This window comes from Brachyistius frenatus, unplaced genomic scaffold (assembly GCF_029030835.1).
Source record: "Brachyistius frenatus isolate BFR_SWC_R1_liver_20210118 unplaced genomic scaffold, ASM2903083v1 Contig_37, whole genome shotgun sequence".
Lineage (NCBI taxonomy): Eukaryota > Metazoa > Chordata > Actinopteri > Embiotocidae > Brachyistius > Brachyistius frenatus.
The window spans coordinates 2,213,450-2,237,515 of record NW_027210636.1 but is presented as its reverse complement, the minus strand read 5'-3'; the positions used below and the strand labels follow the sequence as shown (position 1 = coordinate 2,237,515).

The 24,066-nt window shown below is 44.2% G+C and overlaps 1 protein-coding gene across 1 annotated transcript; it reads right to left on the bottom strand.

The window, feature by feature from the left end:
• Positions 1 to 4,045: 4,045 nt before the first annotated feature.
• specc1la (sperm antigen with calponin homology and coiled-coil domains 1-like a) lies at positions 4,046 to 22,405 on the bottom strand. The gene is given in 18 exon segments (XM_069701607.1): positions 4,046 to 4,522; positions 5,776 to 5,835; positions 5,942 to 6,058; positions 7,570 to 7,672; positions 9,178 to 9,337; positions 9,560 to 9,649; positions 10,179 to 10,269; positions 10,615 to 10,733; positions 11,147 to 11,310; positions 11,615 to 11,790; positions 12,546 to 12,619; positions 12,723 to 12,930; positions 13,291 to 14,375; positions 14,378 to 14,920; positions 15,012 to 15,150; positions 15,239 to 15,398; positions 21,902 to 21,978; positions 22,160 to 22,405. Coding segments are annotated over 16 exon segments (3,342 nt in total). The 5' UTR covers positions 15,362 to 15,398; positions 21,902 to 21,978; positions 22,160 to 22,405; the 3' UTR covers positions 4,046 to 4,432.
• Between the last annotated feature and the right edge of the window lie 1,661 nt (positions 22,406 to 24,066).

Sequence of the window (24,066 nt, the reverse complement as noted above, 5' to 3'; positions counted from 1 at the left end):
GCCACTAGCTCCTCCCCTGCAGATTTGTCCCCCCCCCCCCCAAAAAAAAGGGGCGTGGTCACAAGAGCCCACCCTGTCTGATCTTATTAACTGGATAATAAAGAAACCACTTCATAACAAACATGGCTGTTCGATGGTCATTTATTACTACAGGTATTGGCAGGGGAGAAAAAAAAAAAAAAAAAAAAGCAACATAAAACCAGACAGCATTTTTTTTTTCTTACAACTGATTATCGTCATAGTGTGCACTTAATACTGTAGCTTAGTCCCTTTACACACACACACACACACACACACACACACACACACACACACACACACACACACACACACACACACACACACACACACCTTCAGCTTTGCAGAGACAATTTCAGCACTGCATGCAGTGTGATACGGATTTTCTCATAGGAAAACAAAAAAATCCACATCAACCACAATCTTTTATCAGACTGCAAAAATGTGGCTTCATATAATTATATATATATAAATATATATATATATATATATATATATATATAAAAAGGCAACATGGAAACAAAAAGACAAACTAAAGCAGGTTCAGTGGAATTCTCAGAGCATTTTCAAGTAAACAAAGAAAAATAAATGTAGCATGATGAAGTGGACCCCCAAATAAAACGACTCCGTTCACATTTGCTTTGCTCCGTTCTTGTAAAGCCACACACACACACACACACACACACACACACACACACACACACACACACACACACACACACACACACACACACACACACACACACACACACAGACAGACAGACAGACAGACAGACTTCAAGGGCGTCGTCTCAGGTCCCCGAACAATGTAACATGTCCATCATGGATGCATCATGTGGAGGTGGAATGTGCTTCCTATAGCTTCTGCCAGCCGTCCCAGGTCTCTCCTCAGCAGCAGGCCGGGCTCGGTGTTCATCAATCACTCCACGTCAGCACACGCTGAAAAAAAAAAGTCCCAGGACCACTAAAGCGTGATCAAAACACATTCCGCTTTCCAGGCTCGCGAGGCTTCGAATCTCTCAAAAACTTTCCTGCCGGGAGCCATAAAGCACATTTTTAAAAATAAAAATAAAAATAAAAACTGCTCAGCATCGTAGCATCGCACCAACAAAGGAGCCGACGTCGTTAAATAACTCACTCCTGTCCTGTACCCACACAGAAACAGTCATTGTTGTGCTAAAATCACAGAAAGTCTGATGTGGACTTGGCAGACGGTACGGACCCTAGATGGAGGCACAAAAAAAAAAATGTTGTTTCTAATGTTGCTATTGATACCAGCTGGCAGCTCCATCAGATCCAAATCAAAACCGTGTGTCACCTTCGCGAGACACATGAGGGGATTTAGCCCCCCCCCCACCTCCAAAAAAAACCGGTTCAACACCATCACTCGCTGTGTTTTTTTCAAGAGGCACAAACAAGAAGGACCTTGTTTCAGAAACGACTTCCCCCACAGTGACTCCCGCCTGGTGAGGAAAGATAACTGCAGTTTAAAATTAAGAAAAAAAAAAAAAGAAAAGAAAAGAAAAAGTCACATTTTCCGTTGCAGAAGCTTCGGCTGAACTGTTAAGGCATGAAATAAGTGTGGAATACCAAAAAAAAAAAGAAAATGAAAAAAAAAAGCTTATCTCAGTGCAGCTACTTACTGTGTGTGTGTGTGTGTGTGTGTGTGTATATAATAAATTCATGTACACTTAAAGACGCACACACATGAAAGCTATGACCTCACTACAATGACCGGAAACTACGCAAATAAATACAGTGAACTTGGTAATGTTGAGGCACGATGAACACACAGCAGTCAGACAGCATTACAGTAATGTCGCAGACTGAATTCAGACTAAATGGCATCGTGTGCTGCTCAGTGTCTCTTTAGTGACGCTTGGTCATACGAGGAATTAAAAAAAAAAAAAACAACGACCCGTCTCACAGCGAGAGCACTAACAGGCCGAACAAGTCGACGGCAGAGTGGATTACTTGATCGTTTGTGCATTTCTTTTCGTCGTTTACATGCTGAATAAGTGGCTTTCGAAACATTTACACATGTTAAAAGGAATAGTTTGACATTTTGGGAAATATTCCTGATTGCCTTCGTGCTGAGAGTTAGAGGAGAAGATCGGTGACGCATTTACGTCTGTACGCTAAATATGTATTATGTTACAGGCAAGCGGGCGTTTAGCGCCAGTATCGGGCTCGAAGCAAGAGGTCACGTGACGAAATACAAAGAGTAAATAAATAGATAAAGTCAGCACAAGTTGGCATGGATTCACTTAAAGTAGCGTGTTTAGCTCACGTAACGTACGCCAAGTCATTTACGTTAAGTACGCAAATGATTTATTTCAACGCAAACTTTTCCTAATTGTAACCACGCGGGTTTTTTTTTTGTTTTTTTTTTGGTGCCTAAACGTGAGGCACCTCACTCTTCACGCTTAGGCGAGGCAAAAACGTGACACTGACACGCTACCCTCTAGTGGACAAACAGGTGCATTACACGCTTTGGTGTTATATAAAGGCTAACCTGCGTCTGTCTGAGCCTCTAAAGTCGACAAACTATCACGTTGTTTAATCTGTGCGACGAAAACAAACAAAAAAATAGCCAAGTAGAGATTCCAGCTTCTGGCTAAAAGATATTCCAGAAGGTAACGGTTCGTAATAAAAACCCAACTTGTTGTTTTTACACTTCATTTTTCGTACACATTAAACAAATGAGATAAAAACCTGTTTATGTTAGCGGTGCGGGAAGGTGGACTTTTGGAAAGTCAGCTGTTTTCCAGTCTTTATGCTGAGCAAAGCTAACCCGCTAGCCTCATATTTAGCATAAAAAAAGAGAATAATTACCCAAAATGTCAAACTACTGCTTTAACGGAGACCTCTAAAAAAAAAAAGAAAAAAAGTGAGCCTTCATCTTTGAATGCGACTCTGCTGGTTTCCTAAAACTAGAACGCGTTTTTTTTTTTTTTTTTTTCCTTCATGAAGCCAGCGGACGCGAGACTAACTTTCTAATCGGACCACCGGGCCGATGAAGTTTAAGGCTCTCCGATCCAAACGGAAACTCATCTCGGTCAGTAAAAAAAAACAAAAAAAAACACATTTCAAACTAAACACGACACTCTCCTCACTCATATCGTAGTCGTTGGTGAAATGACGCCGTGTGCTGTATGTGCCAAGTTTAAAAAGAAGACGGCAAACGTAGGCCACTCACATTATACAGTTTAGCGTCGGTAACTCCACACGTGCCAGAAGAATATTAAAGTCTTGCCCTCACGGATCTATTCGAGAAAAACTGGTCGTAAAGGGCGTGTTAGTGCTGCTTGGCAACGTGTGTAGGAGTTAGTGTACTTCTGCGCCCGAAAGGCAAAACAGTCACTCGTGATCGGAGGCTGATGTCGAAAGCTGCATCGTTGCGGAGAAGACCCCAAAAAAATGTAATTAAAATAAAACGTCAACGATCGAAAGGCTCCAAAAAAAAAAACACACAAAAAAAAAACATATTTGGCAACTCCTCGAATCTGTTAAGTGAAAGCGCTTCGTGATGTCCTGGGTCTCCTGTATCAAAAAACTCACACAGGCACTTTATCCATTGAAAGAGAGGCATCTCTGTATCGCACTGTAACGCCTGGAAGACTCGGTGTACAAAAAAACCCCAAAAAAAACCATAAAAGAAAGAAGCTGCATTGTTTGAAGTATGTCCAGAAGGAAATTTCAGGGTTGTGGGGGGAATTCCAACATTTATAAAACCTCCTGCTTTGTTCTTGTGTAAAAAAAAAAAAGAAGGAATATTTAGTGGAAAAAAAAAAAAAAATCCACTAAATATTCTCTATAAACAAAGAAAAAACAACAACCCTGTGATCATTTTTTACGCCTTCAGTCAGATTTGACGGAATTCCCCTTTAACGGACGACTACGACCTCCTGGAAAACCGGGTGAAGTGTGAAGCCAGATATAAAAAATAAAATAAAAATAAAAATAAAAAAAAAGAGAAAAAAAAAAAAAAGGCACCGCTTCTTCTTCTTTGTTGTTGTTGTTGTTGTTGTTGTTGTTGTTGTTCTCGTGCTGCTCCTTCAGACGTGTACTGAGGGGCAAAGACGACCCACGGTGACCGGTCACTTCATTACTGCTTGTTCACTAAAACTCACTTCTCATTTAGTGCAACGGTGAAACAAAAAACAACAAATCGCCGACGACGTAGCCGAGCGTCCGTGAGGTCGCCGGGGCCGCCGGCAGGTGTTGCTGAATACTGCAGTCTCGCATGCGGCGTGATCGGGTGGAGGGGGGCAGTGAGGTATAGCAGTTGACTGTTGGAGAGGGGGTGGGGGGGGGTGTTGGTTTGAAAGGCTGCTGGGAGCTCGTGATGGTCGGCGTGGCTCTGATTGTGCTGCAGGAGCGAGGCGAGGCGAGGCGAGGCGAGGCGGCGAAGTCAGGTCTCGAAGTATTTGTAGATGGCCGTGACGTACGTCATGACGCTCTGCCAGTCGGGCCGCTCTGTGTGCACCATCTCGTTAATGTCCTGCAACAGAGAGAGAGAGAGAGAGAGACGGTTACAGAGTTACTTTAGATTTCTGTAGAGATAAAGAAGCAAAAAAAAAAACCAATATGATTTTACTATTTCAACTTAATTTACCAGGATTATTTATCATTTATTTGGTGAAAACTTCTGAATCGTGATCACAACAATAACTGAGCAAACCCAGCTGGAGACGTTCGGTCAGTTTGAAGAATTTACTAAATGGATCCTCCATAACGTGATTTTTTTTTTTTTTTCCCCCCTCTTTGAAAGTTTGGGGAAACATGCTTATTCACCCGTCTGGCGGATTTGTGCCGCTTGTGTTTATGTTAATTATCAGGTAGCTAAATATTAGGTACGGCAAACAGGCGCTCAGTTTAGCTTAGCATAGGGACGAGAGACAGGGAAACAAAATCCACCTATAAGCAACTCCTCAGGCTCACTAATTGACATGTTTTGTCTCATTTATGTAATTTGTACCAAAAAAACTCATTATTTCTCAGCTGACTGCAGGTACTTCCTGGAGGTGAGGTTGCCAGGCAACCAGCAGAGACCCCAAGAAGTACCTGCACCGGTTTTTGTGCAGCTATAAAAAAAAAAAAAAAAAAGATTGGGCTTTCATAATCCAGAAGTAAATTCTTGTGCCACAGATTGCTAAAAATTTACATCTACATGAGATTAAAAAAAAACAATAAAGTAATAACTTTTAAGAGTATAAACACCAACACCAGTGCATAATAGAAAAGCAATAAAAACACAAATTTAGTAAAATAAGTAGACTCAAACAGAAAGGTAACGTTGTACTTGATGTCAAAAAGTAATAATGGAAATGATAGTGAAGAAAAATGAAGTGCTACTCGTGTCGGTGGATTTCTTGTTTTTGTAGTTGTATGTTGCTACCTTTGGACTCTCCACTTGAATTTTAAATGAACTTATAATGGGTTTAAGTAAAAAAAAAAAAAATCTCAGCACAGGTTGGGTCTATAAAGACGGAGACAGCGGCAGGTAAATTGAGGTTTATGAGGTAAAAAGCAGAAACCATAAACGACACGCGAAACAAAGACTGCAGTTCATCTCTAGGTAACGATTACAACCAGCAACATAAGCGGTTGAGATTTATTTATATTCTTCAAGTTCAGGTGTTTATTTTTTAGAAAACTAAGGCAAAAACTGGAAGAAAAAAACCCCCCACTACACCTACTAAATGTAAATATTTCTACTTCATTTAAATAAGTTCACGCGCCGACAACGCTTACCAAAGTGCATTTGATGCCAACGCTCTCTGCAGCCTGGAAGGCCAAGGTGAAGTTTCTCCTCTGAGGGGAAATAGAAGCGAGAGTTTCAGTCACACGTAGTGCAACACGATAAAAGATGATGGTTAAAAGTTTGTGGGTGTTTTTTTTTCCTCTGAACTCGACTCGCCTTCTCTTGGCTGGTGAGCTCCTGGTAGGGGATGTGCGCGGGCAGGTAGGTGTGCAGCACAGCGCAGAAGGCCAGGCCGTCGTTCCAGCTGCTGCTGAAGTTCGTGATATCAATGTTCTGAAAAAAAAAAAATTACAAAAATAAAAAACAACAACACGCCGACGATGATCTATTTAAACTTCGATTTAACCCGAGAAGTCTCGAGACAGGAATCGATGCGGACCGATTTGCGGGCCTCACCGGGACCACGAGGCTGCGAGGTTTTATCCTTTAGATCGCGGACGTCACTTCGAGCCGCGGCGCAGTTTCTCGCATCACTTCAAACTATGTTACGGTCCACAATAATTTCTGCTGTCGTGGAAGGATTTAAAATGATTTATCCCCAGAGGTTTTATACGAAACACCGACACCGCTCATCCGTATCGCATCTATCATCTTCAACCGCTATCAACCACCATCTGACCTTTAAAAAAAAAGAAAAAAAAAAAAATCCCAGATATACATCTTCCTGCAAACAACCACTGAAAGTTATTGTTATTTTGTCGGGTAAGGTATCACACAGGATGAGATAAATGTTGCACACTTCCTGGAGAGGAGCGAAGGTGCCATGGCAACCATAACCTAGATCAGTAAAAAAGGGGTAAACATCACTTCAGTATGGTAAGTGACTCTTGATACAACTGTTGATTGCTACTCAAATTATTTCCAGGTCAGCGCGTCGGACTTTAATCTTTTATTGTCTCTGCACGTTTGGACGGGAAGTCACTGGGATGCATCCGTAACAAACACATCACTTTAAAAACTAGAATGGGAAATTACAAAAAATTATTTTGGAAGTCAAACATTGTTTTTTGGTGCTTGTGGTTGGAATTATTATTATTTTTTTTTTTTTTTAAACATTTATTGAGTGTTAATTGGTATCAATTTGTTGTTTTTATTGATTTCATTGTACTGAACTGGATCCTGAGACCTGAATTTTACCAGCATGTCTGGAAAGACAATAAATCTCCTTGAATCCCTGAATCCTTGAAATTTTTAAGCAAGAGGAGCCTAATAAAAGCTTTATTTCTACTTTTTGAAACTCTGGAAACCAAAAGTAAAACCGGAGGTCTGACAGTAAAGTGTTCTTTGGGAACAATAAGGTACTACAAGATATTTAATATAATAAGAGGTAGGTCAGAAGGTAAAACGGTAATAGTGGACCCCGGTAAGCAGAGGTTGTGTTTCCTAATGTTTGATTCAGCATGAAGATATTCATATTGTTTTTATTTTAGCACCCACTGCTGATTACTGCACATCTGTAGCATTGTCACACTTTTAATGGGAGAAAAAAAGAAAAAAGAAGTGTCAAACTTGATGCAGATAGTCGTTTTTTCTTGCCTTTAACAGCCTGGTGCCTACATTACCCACAATGCGACTGAACCGCTGACGGTTTGTTGAGCCTCAAGCAGGGACGAGGGGCTACGGCTACCGAGAAGAACTTATGGAGAACAACTCCCCCAAAAACCTTCCACCTGTCAATGGACTCTAATGTGGAAAAATGTGGAGTTGCCCTTTAACTGCACACTATTTAATGTCCCGCTTCCAGCCAGAGTCACGGACACCGTGGGTCACGCGTGGGCTCGTACCTGATAACCCTCCGTCTTCTTCTGGCACCACTTCAGCAGAGCGTTTCTCTTGGAGCCTCCGTACTCTCGGGCCAGTGCCGACAGCGGGTCCTTTCGCTCCTCTCTGCAACGGACGCACAGACGAAGAAGAAGACACGTCAGCAAACACTCGACCGCAATTCTAAAACATTTACTACAGCCTGTTTTAAACACACGAAGCAGACCTGTTATTATGCTGGCTTTTCTGTTTTCACACTCAACCAAACAAAGTCGACGTATCGCTAGACCCACTGTGTGATTTCAGATAATGGGCTGGGTTTCTGGGATCATAGACTGTGTATATAAAATTTTTCAATATGGACGTAGCCTCCATGAGGTCTCATAAAGAGCAGTTTTAATGCTCAGTTAGCCGCTATCTTGACTCCGCCTTACCTGGCCAATCCAAAAGTGAGCAACGAGATTGTGGGTGGAGCTGAGATGGGTCCAATGAAGCCTATGATGATACCCACCTGTCACTCAAAGCAGCCACGTTTTTAAATATGTACAACTTTAGGTCTCAATACAATTTAAACAGGTGACTTGAATAGAGATTCACTCCCTGTACAGCTTTCATGAACGGGGAAATTAGATGTTTCAGTAGCTTGAAGTAAACGTGTTTATTTTTGCTGTAAAGTTGGACCGTGATCTTTCGTCACAAAGTCTCGAGTTTGACTTTTTCTTGTTTAACTTGAAGCGGTTTGGAGCCAGAAGTGACCATATTTGGACGATCTGGGGAGGAGCGAGCGGTGGGTCTGACTCGAGCTAAATGGGAACACAGAGGACACTATGCCCCGCCCACTGATAGCAGAAACCTGACTGCACCTCAGGCCTGTCAATCAAACAGACACCCACTCAAAAATATAGCTTTGTGAGCTCTAATATCTAAATAATGATGGAATTATTTTCAGATGGACCGCCAGAAAACGAAGAAGAAGGGACGACTTCAGTGAACAACGGCATAATAACTTGGAGAGAAAAATGTATTGACTTAGAATTTAATGAGAGAAGTTGAATGGGAGTCTATGGAGCTGGAGTCTTTTTGGAGCCGACCTCTAGTGGCCCTTGGTGGTATTGCAGTTTAAGGCACTTATGCATAGGCCTGAGTTTTACTTTTATATACACAGTCCATAAGCCAGCCTCAAGTGTCCATTCAAGGAACTGTAGTTTTGGGCTTTATTTTTCAGCCCCGGGATGTTATTGCTCGGTCTCGTCCTGCGCCATGATTCAACTCTTTAACTGCCTCTGCTGACGGCTTTCTGGCAGAACAACAGTGTCCCTCCATTTTGTGTTTGTACCTTGAAGAATAATGGTGCAACAATCCCACCGTCAAGAGGCTGCGTTAAAGGTCAGAAAGGCAAACAAATTATACGGTAAGCGTTGTTTTGCTCAGTGAGCGAGGAAAAAGCCGTCATGATGGTTTTCTGTCTTGTCATCACATCCAGCACATCCTCAGTATGAAGCGGTGACAGATTAAAACCTCTGACGAGAACCGAAAAAAACAGAGACTTCAAACGGTCACTGTGAGCACGTTAAAGCCATTAAATGCAACCTGCTTTCAGTAAAAGAGCGCGTGCAGCGACCGCGTGCTACCTGAGGCGGCTGCGTGCCGTGGGGGTGATGGAGGCGGTGGGGGAGGAGGAGGACAGGGAGAGCGGGGAGGAGGCCGCACTCATGGCCATCAGGGAGGACGCGGAGGGGCCGTCCGAAGCCGACATGTCCCTCTTGATCTCCTCGCTGCTCCGACGAGACACTGCGTGACACGTGGGACGTGATTATAGGTAGGTAGGTAGGTATGGTAGGTATTTACTTTATTAATCCCCGAGGGGAAATTTTTTTCGCTACAGCAGCATACAGAAGCAAATAGCCTCAGAGATGATAATAATAATAATAATAATAATAATAATAATAATATATATATATATTTTTTAACTAGTTCATAAATAGTTTGCGTAACTTAAAGAGCATCTCTAACCTGAGATGGCCTTGGTGGTGTCCATGTTGGAAACCCTCTGGAGGACGGATGGCGGTCGGCTGGCCGAGGTTCCCCTGAGGAGGTGCTCAGCTGTGGATACATCACAGTATTTACATCACACACATATGACCGACTTCCTCTGAAGTCACATGTAAAGAAGGAGGGAAGGGGGAAGGAGGTGGTGGTGGGGGTGGGGGATGGGGGGGGGGTCAGCGAAGAGCCACATTCCAGCCCGTTGGGAGGTCAGGGAATACCGACGCACGAGATCCAGCCCCGCTCACCAAGACAACAATAAATCAGACAAAAGTAAACGGAGCGGCGGAGGCTACGGACGAGTCGGCACGTTCGCACGAAGAACTGGAAGTCATCATCGCTGGTGAGAACCAGCTGAAGGAGTTGCTCATTATTTCCCCTCTTATCATCCACTCATATACACGAGTCCTGCTGACTCCCAACTCCAGGCCTCTGAGGGTAAACAGTCCCTCTCTAATGTCAGAGACGGAGGTAGAGGAGTTGATATCCGTATCGAACCGTAGTTTTCTGCACTCACCCCCCCCCCCCCAGCCACCCATGTGAACATTTCACACTTCTTACATAAACAAAGTGTCATTACTTATACCTGGCATGCTGATGTCGGTGTAGCTGGACCTCTTGTCACTCAAAGAGGAGAGCGGCTTGGCGGCTGACATCGACCCGCTTATGGAGTGTCTCTGAAAACGGCACAAAAAAAAAAGAGAACATTTTACTGTCAAATTTTCTTTTTGCCCTTAAATGTACAGCTTGTAAAAGGCAGATATGTTTGTGTGTTTTAATGGCATATATATATATAAAAAAAGCAAAAATAATTAACTATTACAGTCAATATGTGACATTATGAGCATCAGTTTTTAATATCTTAAAGCCAGAGAGCGACTTCGATAAAATGAAAGTGTCCAAGAGCTCCTCGTGTTCAGTAACATTTTGTCTGTGAATTTGATCGGATAGAAATGGAAACAGATTTATTTACATATGGTTTCAACCTTTTTATCCCGTCATTTTTTCTTTCTTTTCTCTACCTGTATGGGTGAAACGGCGGCTGCTGGCGGCGTCTTCATGGGACTGGGGCTGAGGGGGGTTCGTGGTAGCGGGGAAGCCGCGGCTGTCGGAGTCACGGCGGCACCGTTGGTGGGAGGACCTGAGTGACCAGTTTCATGTTTAAATCGCACACAGCTCAGATGAGACCTTCTTCACACGAGTAACCACGTGAACTCTCGTTAATAACGCCGGGAATCTTCTCGAGAATGAATTCTGAACAAAAGTCTCATCTAGTTTGAAGATGTAAACGATCACACTGCAGAATAAACAGGACACCATTTTTTACTAAATCTAACTTGGGACTCCTGTTTCTATTATTTTGATTTGAAGTCTGGGGACTAAATAAACAATAATAAAAAAAATAAAAAAAAATAATCGCTTATGTTCCAACATGTGAAACTCTATACTGGGAGAATTTAAAAACGACAGACAACAAATGATTATTTTGATTAAAGCCAGCAGCAGAAGATAAAACCGGGGGAAAAGTGGACCATCTTCCGATCTGTGCGGTACCTTGCGAGGCGCTGTCGAAGCTCTTGATGAGCGTTTTGACGGTGGGCGACGGCTCCGAGGAGGTGGAGGACCTCCTGCTGAGACCCATGCCCTGCCGGAGAGCGGCCAGGTCCCTCTCCACTGCGTTCATGTAGTTGTACACTCGGCCTCTCTCCTCGTCCTGCCTGCAAAACACACAGTACCCACCTCAGTACGCAAAACTCCATTTATACATTACTGATGGGAAACGGGGCTTGTTCCGTTTTATTTACTGTGAGCAACTTCAGCTCAATGTATTATTTATATATATATATATATATATATATATATTATATATATTTTTTTTTTTTCTTTTCTTTTTTTTTTCTCCGAAGAAGCTGTAGGATTGATCCAGAATTTGAATCCAAACAAGCCCCATTAAACCTCCCCTCGTTTGTTTGTTTAGAAACCGGAAGACAGCTCCTCCACACGTCCGTCTGCGGGTCTTACTTGCGGCTCTTGACCTCGTCCAGCTCTTTGCTCAGCTTCTCGTTCTTCTCCAGGGATTCCTGCAGCCGGCGCCGCAGGTCTCCGATCTCCTCTTGCGCCTCCGACTTGATGTCGTTGGCGATGACGACGGCCGTCTGCAGATCCGCCTGGAACTGGCGCCACTCCATCGACTCCTCCTACTCACACACGCACACACACGCGCACACACGCACACACGCACGCTAAATTATACATTGGATCATTAAAGCAGTATTTATCAATTCTTTTGGGCACTCGGGGGACAGTTTGTCCTCTAAGGTTGATGTGTGTATCATTGCTTTATTCATAATGCCACTCTTAACTCATGTAAATCACTTATTTAAATAAGAGTAAACACATCAAGGAGACACACAGAAACATTAGCGTCAATTTGGAAACCTGTTTTGTTTTCTCCTGATGAATGTAAATCCAGTATTCACTCCTCCTTTTTGCTCCGTTTTGGTCTTTCCCAACTCCTCAAGAAGATATCAGGCTTTAAAGCAGCTAGATGCTCCACTAGATAGGGCCGTCACAATTGTGACATTTTAGATGACGATTAATTGTCATAAAAATGATTTCAATTAACAATTTAATTGTCTTTTTTCTGTTCATTTAAATTTGGCTGCCAGCTTTCTGCTGCAAATCCGACCGATCGCCTTCTTCTTAAAACTGCTGTGGTGCTTGGCTTTAAGGTAAATCTCTGATGTTCGTGTCACTAGATGCTCACTGAAACACAGGCGGCGTCAGTAACTCTCCACCGACGCAAAATTAAACCACAGCTGAGGAATGACGTCATCAAAAGAAACGCATCAAAACTGCTGCGCAATATTTCTGCAACTGATAAACCTTCAAACTTCGGTTTTCTCCGACTGGACTTCCTGGGGTCGTTTTTCGCTGTGTCATCAGTTCTTACCCTCAGTCTGCGGTGAAGAATCTTAATCTCTCGCTCCATGTCATGCTTCTGGTCCTGCAGCTTCTTCACAGAGTCTGAAGTTACAAAAAAAGGAAATGCATATTATTGAACGGACTTCATTGACTCCCACTCATACCTCACGAGCCGTGTTAGCCCCCCCCCCCCCCTCCTACTCACTCTCCAGGTCAGTGATGATGAGGTTGTCGTGCAGTTTGAGAGCTCGGTGCTGCTCCACCTCGTCCTCCAGCTCGAAGATGGTCTCCTTCATGTCGGCGATCTCCGTCTCCTTCTCCTGCAGGTCCAGGCGCTGCTTCTCCAGCTCTCGCTCCTGCTCGGACATCTGCTGCTGCACCTGCTCCCGGAAGTCCCTGTACTCCCTGTCCAGCTGCGCACACGGGACCGAGAGGATCCTTCATTTCATTAAGCGGTCAACTCGACGACTAACGTGCAAGGCGGACTTCGGCCGTGTCGGATTTATTATTTATCTTAACGACGGCGCAGTTATCGTCGCTCCAGTGTTGGACAAGGAGACGTGTGGCGCTCTTTGCGGGAAGCTCAACTCTGAAGAACTGACTGATGCACGATGAAGGGCGGCGCTGAGCCGCAGAAAATAGACTTCATCTTGGTGACCCAAAAAAGTTCAGACGCCTTGAATTAAAGTTTTCATTTAGGCCAAACACCTCAATTTAGCTTCCTCTTGCCTGTAGAAATTAATGGCCGTCTCTAATTTTACATTTCGACTCACCTTACTGAAAGCCTCCTGCAGCCGGTTGAGCTCACTGTGGGCTTGTTCCAGCTCCTTCTGCATCTTCGCGGCCTTGACCTCGGCCTCCTCCTTCCCGAGCCGCATGCCTTCCAGCAGCTGGCAGATGTCGTTCTTGTCCCCCGCCGTGTGCAGCGAGTACAGCTCGGCCACCCGCTGCCTCTCCTGGTCCAGCTGCGCTCTGCAGCGGCTCAGCTCCGCCTGGTCGCTGCTCACCGCCGCCTTGTACTCCTCCAGCGCCGCCGCCATGGCGCCGCGGTCCTGCCGCTCCGACTCCACGATGCGCTCCATCTGGTGGTTCCTCTCCTTCAGCGCTCCGATCATCTCCTGGGCCTCGGCGTTGTCCTGCTCGGCCATCTTCAGCGTGTTGGACAGGTGCTGCTGCACCCCCAGCAGCTGCTCCCTCTCGAAGCGGGCGTTGTCCGCCAGGTCGCCGTAGCGCTGCTCCAGCTCCAGGTAGCGCCCGCTCTTGATGTCCTCCTCCAGCGCGTACGACATGTGGTGCTCGTCCAGCAGCGAGCGCAGGTACTCGATCTGCCGGCCGTAGAGCTCCAGCTTGTCGCTCTGCTGGCACAGCGAGTCCATGAGGATGACCTTCTCCTCGCCGAGCCGCTCGTTCTCTCCGTTCAGCTCCTGGGTGATTTGCTGCAGGTCGGCCAGCTCCTGCAGCGTGGCCTGAAGCTCCTCGGCCGTGCTGTGCTGGTTCTCCTCCATCTGGTGGATGCGCTCCGTCAGACAGGCGACCGACACCTCGCTGGCGTTCCCGCTGCTGCCCCTCCGCGAACGCTCCCTGCTGGGAGCGCACTCCGACTCGGACGACGAAGACGCCCCCGAGGGGGCGTCCAGAGCGTCGTCGCTGGAGGTGACGGCCTGGTAGACCTCGCTGGACTCGCTGTCCAGGTTGTCCGCCGAGCCGCCGTGGTGGTGTCCCGTGAGCAGATCCTCTAACGAGCCGGGGGCGGAGCCTTCCACCGAGGAGGTCAGCGTACCGGTGCCGCCGCCGTCGCTGTGCCCGCTGCACGCCGCCAGGTCCGGGCTCAGCGAGGCGTAGTTGAAGAGCTTGTCGAAGCGTCCAGCCTCTGCTCCAGGGAGAAGCCCAGCGCGTTGAGCCGGTCCTTCAGCATGCGGTTCTCGCTCTTCAGCAGGTTGAGCTCCTCTCGGATGGCCTGGTTCTGCTCCTGCAGCAGAATCAGCGTGGACTCCACGTCGGCCGCCGTGATGGCCGACACCGGGGGCTTCTCTTGATCTTCGGCTTCTTCCTGCGGAGGCTCCTCCTTCCCATCCAGGCCGAGCTGCAGCCTCATGTCCCTCAGCTCGCTGCGCAGGTGGAGGATCTCCACGTCTTTGCTCTTCGCCAAACCCAGCAGGTCTTTCACTTTGGTTTCCAGAGCCACCTTGTCGCTGATCTGGCCGTCGGATTTAGACTTGCTCATGCGGCCGTCGGACTCGGCCAGGATCTGGCTGCGGGAGCGTTTTCCTGAGGCCGCATCCGCCGCTGCAGCTCCGGACACCTGCTGCTTTTTAGCGGCCGCCGTCCTGGACGTCCGAAGACGGTCTCGCGATGAATTCGTCTCTTTGGAAGTCGATGATGTCGTACGCTTGGATGACGCTCCTACGAAGACGAGAAGAGGTTAAACCTCTTATTTCCAGAAGACAACATAACAAAAGATGAAATCGATTCCTACAAACAGAAGTTGAGATACCCGACGTCGTCTTTGGCTTGCTGTCGAGGTTGCTGGCGTTCGTCCCGACGGAGGCGGTCCTCTTGGTCTTCGTGACAGCGCTACTCGACGCAGGATTCCCTCCGGCCATAGCTGCTAAAAGATCATCGTTGCTTTTCACCTGAAAGGGGAAAATTATTCAACCGCTTTCAGTTACAAGCAAGAAATCAAAAATGGAATTGCCGGCTGCCTCCCGTGGCGAGTCTCACCTTAGACAGAGGGGCGGCGGCGTTTTTGCCCGCGGGCTTTCCGGCGCCAGCGTTGGCCGCGGCCTCCGACTTCCCTCGATCCCCGCTCACCTTACTCACCGCTGCCCGCACCGACTTCTTCATACTGAGCTCTCTGATGCTGATACATTTACAGCTCAATCTGCGCGCGCACACACACGCACACGCACACGCACACACACACACACACACACACACACACACACACACACACACACACACACACACACAAGGAGGGAGGAGAGAAAAGGTAACGCATGTCAGCGTACAGAGCGATAGCGCCAGTTTTCCATGGAAGAGGAATTCCTTCCACCGAGACAATTCCCTCAACGCTAGAAAAACAATGAGACCACATCAAACAGCTGGACACTTCTAGAAACCTCTGTCTGCCTCTTGTGATTTTATAAATGTATTAAGTGGAGTTGGTGTTTGGGAGGTGGGAGGGCTGACTTCGCTTTTCCTCCCGATGCCTACGTCGATTAACAAAATGTAGATATCTCAGTAAAAAAAAAAAAAAAAAAAAAATTGTTTATTTATATATTTTTAAATCACAAAACGTGGACTTGTGTTTTGTATTTGCTTGCCGTTGCATTTGTTGTGTGTCGAGACAGCTGCAGCAGACCATCCCAGATACAGGAATGCAGGATGAACAGTGAACTGAAAAGGCCGGCTGATACCTCCACTAGATGGCCCTCGTGTCTTTGCGGTAGTTCAGACGTTCATGTGCCTGTCAGCAGCAACAACGACGACGATGACGACGACACCGACGAAGACGGGCCGGAGCGGTTGAAGCGCGTGAAAGAACGAGGCTTCGCGGGTTCGAGCCCCCGTCAGCACGAACAAAGATGGGCAGAGACGGGAGCATCTTCCCCGAAACATCACGCAGGACCAAAAAAGGAAAAACTAGATCCCTTCACAGATCAAAAAACCAACCGCCAAAAAAACTGCCGGCATATTTTGCGAGGCAAAAATAAAAAAATAAAAAAGCGAGTCCGTTAATCTGTTGCCAAGCAACGCATCTCATCGCGCACTGCCAAAAGACATGAGTGAGTGTAACTTCTGTGCTCGAAGCAGTTCTGCAATTTGCTTTGTTTAAAAACAACTTTTACAACTGCAGAATTGATTCCTAACAATTTAATAGTGTGCGAATTCTTGAACATACTTCAAAACGAGTGTTGAATCAGGAACACATGAAGCAACTTTTAAATACACCGGAGCTGCCGAGTTCACCAATAAACTGCGCTCATTTGGCAGCGGACGACGTGTTGATCCTGGCTGTGACTAAACAACGTGCATAAAAACACTTTACGCTTTTGTAACGTAACGTCCCGGTCCGAGTGGAGTCTGACTCGATGCCACGATAGCGAAGGAAAGTGATTCGGGACGCAGCTGGAGACAAAAAGAGTAAGTGCTTTAGCACAGACTTGGACGTCTTGGAGGTTTTTCTCTGAAGAGGGGAAAAAGTGAGCTGAAGTGATTTATGACGAGCAGGAAAAACGCAGCTACAATCTACCTCCGAGTCACTGCGCCGCTGTTTTCAACCAGCAGAAGTTTTGTTGTTTGGATATGAAAATGAATATAATCAAACGCCAGCAGTAAATCAGGCTTTATATAGACTCCGAACAACACGCTGCAGCTGCACCACAACTGTTCACACTGTTGGGTGATGAAAAAAAACAACCAACAACACTTTTCTTGGGAGTCTGAGCTAAATAAACACACACCGCAAAAAAAAAAAAAAAAAAAAAAATGGATGGACTTTGTTGGGTCGGTTACATATTTCCAGAGAATTCAAAATAACTTTGCTACTAAAAACCACACATTGTTGTGAAACAAACACTTTGCAGCTGTGTTTCCTTTCAACAGGTGTTAACTTGAAATCATCCCGCGACGGTTATTATTTCTATTAACCTTCAGCGATGACGTCGATGCGACCCGACCACACGGGCCTCCTGCTTCCCTGACTGGCACGAGGAGTTTGTGTTGTTTCGCTCAACTTGACAGTTTTACCCAAAAATGAACAACAAACAATGAAAAACAGTAAAAAATAAAAATAAAAAAAAAATTGTTTAAAAAGGAGCTTCTAGCGGCCACAAAACACATGTTTAAGTTTACAAAGAGCTGCAAACGCACAAAAGAAACTCTGTCTTCTGCATTCATTGTAAAGGCAAGGAAAGTAATACGTCTCAGCTGCCGCTCTGTCGCTCCTCTGGTGCAGAGGTGTATTTTATTTACTGAAACAGATCTGTGCTGCCGGCCAAGCGTTTACAATACAAACTCCATTTTCACAGAAAACTCAACATCTTTTGTCGTTTAATGTCATTTGCTAGTTTAAACTTTTCTATTAGGTGAAGGCTTTTTTTTTTTTTTTTTTAAATGCATCAAAATCCCCCACTGACCTTTCGTGGCTCCAAAAAGCATTTGGACAGTTAAAACCATCAGCGAGATTCAAACAGTTTATTTCAGAAAATGAATAAACTAGAAGAATAAATGATATTTTGATCGATAGAAAAACACATTCAGCACAAATCTAACTAAAATTATTTTTTACCAGATACAACTTGTTTCACAGACCGTCGGAAACGGGATCGATGAAGGGGGAAAGTGTTACCGTGGAAACAACAGTGTTGGCGTGGAGAAACTCCACCAAAAGCACGACGTCGGAGGTTTCAGGTGAACTTGTGCTTATCGATGGAGTCGTGAACTCCGAAGTTCAGAGAGCAATTTTTTTTTATAAAAAAAAAAAACTTAAATGATTCAGCCGAAGGAAAAAAAAAAAAAAAATCTTTGAAGCGACAGATGTTTGAGCGGAATAATGATCCAAAGCACCTCAGCGGTCCAGCGAAAGAATATTTTACTCAGTAGGACATTAAGTCCTTAAACGAGGAGGAAACTTTCACAGCTACGACAGAAACTGGTTGATTCCAGATGTTGATAAAGATAACGGCAAACTAAATAAAAAAAAAAATAAAAAAAATTTGAATGAAGCCAATCTTGGGTGTTTAGATATACAGTTCAAAATGAAAACAAAAAGCATATAAAGTTTTTTAGAGCCCGATTGATGATGGATTCTTGGTGCCGATGCTGATATTCAGAAGAAAATATAATTCCAATATCGATATATTCATAAAAATGTGGTTACGAAACACTTCAGACAAAAATATGTAATGGAAAGCTGGATATTTCACAGTTTACCGTTACACTTTGTTATCCAATATGACATCACTGCGAATGTAATAATAAACAACTATAAACTTAAAAGAATAGAACAATTTGTAATTGATCGTCAGCATCTTTTTCTGCATTATGTTCTGCAAAAAAAAAAGAATCACATACGCTGATACCGATGTCCGTGGTGAGCCATGATTGGCCCAAATTTTATGTAACAGAGTCATAACTTTCCTCAGTTTTTCATCAAACAGGAGCATCTGGTCAAAATATGAAATACGGGCCAATCAATTATCGGTTTTAACCATTTAAAACCTAACAAACCTTTGTTTGTTTGTGGAATATTTTGTGGAATATTTTGATCGACAGTCGCGCTTGTGCCGTCTTTAACATTTCCTCTGACTTTTTAAAAACTTTTTTTTTTGTATCTAATTCAATGATAGTCACACATTTTCAAGAGCGGCTTAAGTGTCTAAAAAATATCATTCTGGGCGGGGGAGAGGTATAAATAAACGTCTGAGAAGCCTTTCTGTTGTTTTTCCAGTCGTGCCGTGATCAGCGCTTCTACGCAAAAGTCTGAAAACAAACCTTACGGGCACAAAGGAACAAACAAAATTCACGATGTGCGACTGCAGCGTTGCAGCTGCTGCACTCGGACCAGGGTGTCACGAAGTGTGCGACTTCTCCAGCTGATGGCAGCGAATCGCCGAGACCCGGATTTGCCATTTTAATCCGCTTGCAAACTATTACGGTGGTAGAAATTAGGAATTCAGAGCCGAGTCGTATTCATAATAATCTGTACTTGTGATATTATTGTCTACAAACCACCACCCCCGCCCCCTCTCCAATCTCAACCCTTTGTTTGAACCTCATCTGTCTTCACACATCTTAAAACATCCCGCCTGTTTTCAGTTACATTTCTGTACGTACGCAATTATCTCTAACACGCCCGGTATGTTTCGATTGTCGCAGGGCGTTTTCTCCCCCGAAGTACCGACATGTGCGCTCAACAACCGGCCAGCTTTTCTTTTTTTTTTTTCTGAATAGCCTGAATGTGTGTGTCAAAGCAGATGTCTGAAACGGAGCGCCTGCTAGCTGGAGCCCTTTTCATTGGGTCTGAATAGACGTGGGAGCTGCAGGCTGGAGACCAACACAGTCAGCAGCCTTTTTCTTTTTTTCCCTTTCACTCTCCCGGCTCTGCAAAACCAGTCGGCTCTTCACCATGTAAGTCCACACATATCTACTGCTGTGTGTGTGTGTGTGTGTGTGTACCGTTTAAATTTAAACAGTACACACACACACACACACACACACACAGGGCTATAACCTGTTTGTTTACCCCACACGGCCGTCGTTTACACCGCCGGCATCTGTGATAAATTACAGTATCACAAACAAAACTGTCCCCTCGTGACTCCACGTTATATCGAGCTGACTCGTTCATGACATCATGATGTGCTCTGTTTTTTTTTTTTTTTTTTTTTTTTTAAACAGCAAAAAAACGTGATAAACAGGACGGGAGGAAAAGACCAGAGTCCATCGCGTCGGTGTGAAACTAACAGACCTTTTTCTTAAAGATTAAACCGGGTGACTCAGCGTCGACTGCACGAGTTCGACCGAGCGGGAAGAATCGATGTCGGACCGGATTTAACAAAATCAAAAAGGGCCACGATGACGTCATTTAAATGTCATAACTGTGTCTATTGAATACATAATTATCCACCAGTGTCAGTAAGACCCGCGCCTGGACGAGGATGTTGTCAACTGAATTATTCATATGTGCCATATGTGCCGGCGCTGAGCAGACTCGTTGCAATTATTATAATCAATCTATGCAATATTAACAATTTTTTCAAAACTGCCACAATTTCTCAACGTTAAAAGGTTCTCAAAAGAAGCTCTGCTGAAGGCGTTATGGTACAAAGTGAGCTCATTTATAGCCAGCGAGGCTCTTCAACGTCTCCTTTCATCATCAAAACAAACTGGATGACTAGAAATAAAACTGTCAAACAGGAAGTGATGGGAAATGTGGTCTTATCATGAAAATGAGTAGATTTATATCTGAGTTTATGCAGCGGTACAGTTGTAAGGGATTGCACTTTGATTTTGTGAATAGAGTAGCCTATGTGTTGAATTCATTTAAACTAAAAAGCATTTAAAGTACTTAATCTATATTGCCATCACAGACCGGCTGTGTTGTAAAGTTACGTCAAATTTGAGCCCATTAGAAAAAGTTCCGAAAAATAAGAAAAGGTGGGAACTAAAGTATTTCAGTGATGTGTTGTACGGTTATTATCACACCTGGGGGTGATTACATACGACTGTTTCTTCATTAGGTAGCAGTTAAACACATAATAAAAACCACAACGTCCAATTTCTGCCTATTACCAAACTTTAAACAACAACAACAACAACAACAACAACAACAAACATAAAACTCTGCAAACGGCACTGCAATTTTGGAGTAAGAAGCATTTTTGCTCATAACAATCACATTAAAACGCTGTAAAAATTCCGAAGAGACCGAATGCAACGCGAGCTGCAACTTGAGCCAAAGGGACAACAACAACTCGTCCTAACTCAAATTAAAACCGAGCTACTGGTTTTCGATTTCAGCATTAATGAATGCGATGGAAGTGATCCAAAGGGCTGACCGACGGGAACAAGTGTGCACAGTGTTTCTCCACAAGACAGCTGAACAAAAGCACGAGACGGAGGAGGAGGAGGAGGACGACGAAGAAGAAGAAGAAGAAGAAGAAGAAACAGCCCGGAGAGAAGAGAAGGAGGGGTGGTGGTGGTGGTCTAGTAAATACCCCTTCCCCTGCTCTCCTGCCTTATTCATGCTTTAACTGCGGGGAGGCACTTCCTTGCCATAACATCAGCTTCCTGTGGTGGCGTCTCCCGTTAAAATAAAAAAATAAAAAAGGGAACCCTACAAGGGTAAATGTTTGCACAAGGACAAGCAGGCACCGGTCGGCCTGAGACAGAGCAGACACTGTCAAACTCTGAATTTCATTTACCAAAATATGCCTCGCTATTAATACGCAAGGCTGCAATGCCTTTTTTATTTTTTATGATGTAGCCCCTCAGTCATCAGTATTTTTTTTTTTTTTACCTAAAATGGTCACTAAAACCAAATTAAGAAACTCGTTTCACAACTTTTAACGTGGTACATCCGACCTGAGCACTGCCGATCAAGACCACGACGTAGAAGTAGCATTCATACCCAAAGATGATATATGAAGTTATGATGTGACTTTATCATTCACATCTAGCTTCATTACTTTTGTGGAGGACCTTTTTTTTTTTTTCTTTCATTCTTCTTGTGTCACTTGAAAGTTTTCACAAGACTGGAGAGGTTGTTGTTTTGTTTTGTTTTCCCTCCAATAATATTTCTCCTTAAAAAAAAAAAAAACAACACAAAGCAACGATCACACAAAAAGAGCCAAAAGGGAAATATCATACAATAAGTCATACCTCCGGGAGATAGATCCAAAGAGTGGGCTGTGAAAGGCTGCTCTGTCCGGGCTGATCCAGGCAACATCTGTGGTCACCTGGTCGGCAGAGATGGAGGAGGAGGGTTCAGGAGAGAAGCTGCGTCTCCTGGAAATAACTTTATAATAAAAAAAATAAAAAAAATTACAAATAAATAAAAGACACTGACAGGCTGCACAGTGTTGACTCTTCTCAAGGGGGGGGGGCTGCAAATGTACATTGTTCTGGGGCTGCACCTACATTAGCATCACCGCGGAGGGAGTTTCAGCCCTGAAAAACAGAGGAGTCCTCCGGCCGCACGCTGCACCGACCGGTCGCTTGTTTCAGGGTGAAGACATGAACGCGGGCTCCGGAGCGAGCAGACGGCCGGTGCTCTCCTGCGAGAGGACAAGACAGCAAACTTAAATATAACCAAGGAGTGAAAAGCCCAGCTAGTTAGTTAGCTTCAGTGTCAGGCGCGCAGGGAATTTCAGTAAGTCAGCTTCCTGTTTGTGCCACGCGCTTTTCAAAATAAAAGCCCCTCCACCACCCCCCCACCGAGCTAGACACGTAGGCACAACCCCTTCAACTACTTCTACTGAACTATTATAATTACGTTAAAACTCCCAATGGAGCGAGTTTTATTTTATTTTTTTATTATTTTATAAAAACCTATAGTGAAATACAAGTGTCATAGAAAGAGATATGGTATAATATTTAGATAAAGGGTGTGAATGTGGTTTTAAACTGACCTCACCTGAAAGTTTTCTCAGTCAAATGTTCTGAAGATTTAGAGTTAGGAAAAAAAATATATATAATATTTAAAAAGGGCATATTTCCAAGATATGAAAGGTTTAAAACTATTGCCGAGATGGATTTTTTTTTTTTTTTACAATAAACAAATGCACAATTGTGTTCAATGGGAACAAATTTTAAAAAGTAAAAAAAAAAATAGCTGCACTAAAAAAAAAACTAAAAAAAAAAACCCTCAACAGATTAAATTATGAATAACTAAATGACAACAAATGACGAAGTCTTATTTTGAAATAATCCAAAAGTACCGTTCACAGCTGACGTGCTAACTTGACAGCTAAACTAAAAAAAAATCTGCTCTGAGGGTTAAAAAAAAAAAAAAACACACCAAAAAAACAACAACAACAACAACAACAACCAAACAATTAGCACTCTATTTAAAACTTGCAGAATGAAGTCTCAACGAGTCTGCGGAGATTCACGTCGCTTTAATGTGGACGCGCACGTTTCTTTTCCAGTCACTTCGCCTGCTGTCAGAAAGCAGTGCCGAAGCTAAAGGTGGCTAAAATGCTACAGCTCGGCCAACAATGTCAGCGCAGCCGGCGAAGAGGCGGCGGCGCTCGGTCAGCGGACCGAGAACACGTCCGTACCCGAGCTTCTCCTAATCCCTCCGGTTCGGTGGACTCGGTCGAGGACCCGCGGACGTCCGATTCGCTAATCCCGCAATTTGTGAGGGGGCAGCGGGCAGCATCGGTTTTCGGATGTCGGCTCCTCTCGGCTGGCAGCAGCCGGATGATCCTCTGCGCGCCCCCCCCCCTCCTCCTCCTTCCTCCCTCCTCCTCCTCCTCCTCCTCCCCTGGTTGCATCACCTCAGCATCACCCTCCGAGCAAGGAGGAAACACTCCACTGATTAAATATCCACTGCTGTCTCCAGATAATCTCTTTGACACACTTTTTAATCTGAGGTGGTTCAAAAAGTCCAAATAAAATTGTCCAATAAAATTGTCCAAATTACCGGATAACTATTAATATCTGTGGTGGAAGAAGTATTCAGGTCCTTTACTTGATTAAACTAACACCACGCTGTGAAAATACTCAAACTAAAGTCCTCAAAACCTCACTTCAGTAAAAGTATGTCGGCATCATCAGCAAAATAAAGTATCAAAAGTAAAAGTACTGTTAGTGGTTTTCATTTAATACTTCTTTTTTTTTATCATCGTGAAGTTTGTTTACTATGTTAGTTTATATGTATTTGTTCCGACTTTCTCCTGTAAAAGCACTTTTGAGCTGCATTTTATATATATATATATGGAAGATGCTGCATAAATAATGTTTATTATAATTAAAAGAGCATAAATGAACGAAATTCTTCTGAGCATGTAATTATTTTTTTTTAAAGTTACATTTATGACGGT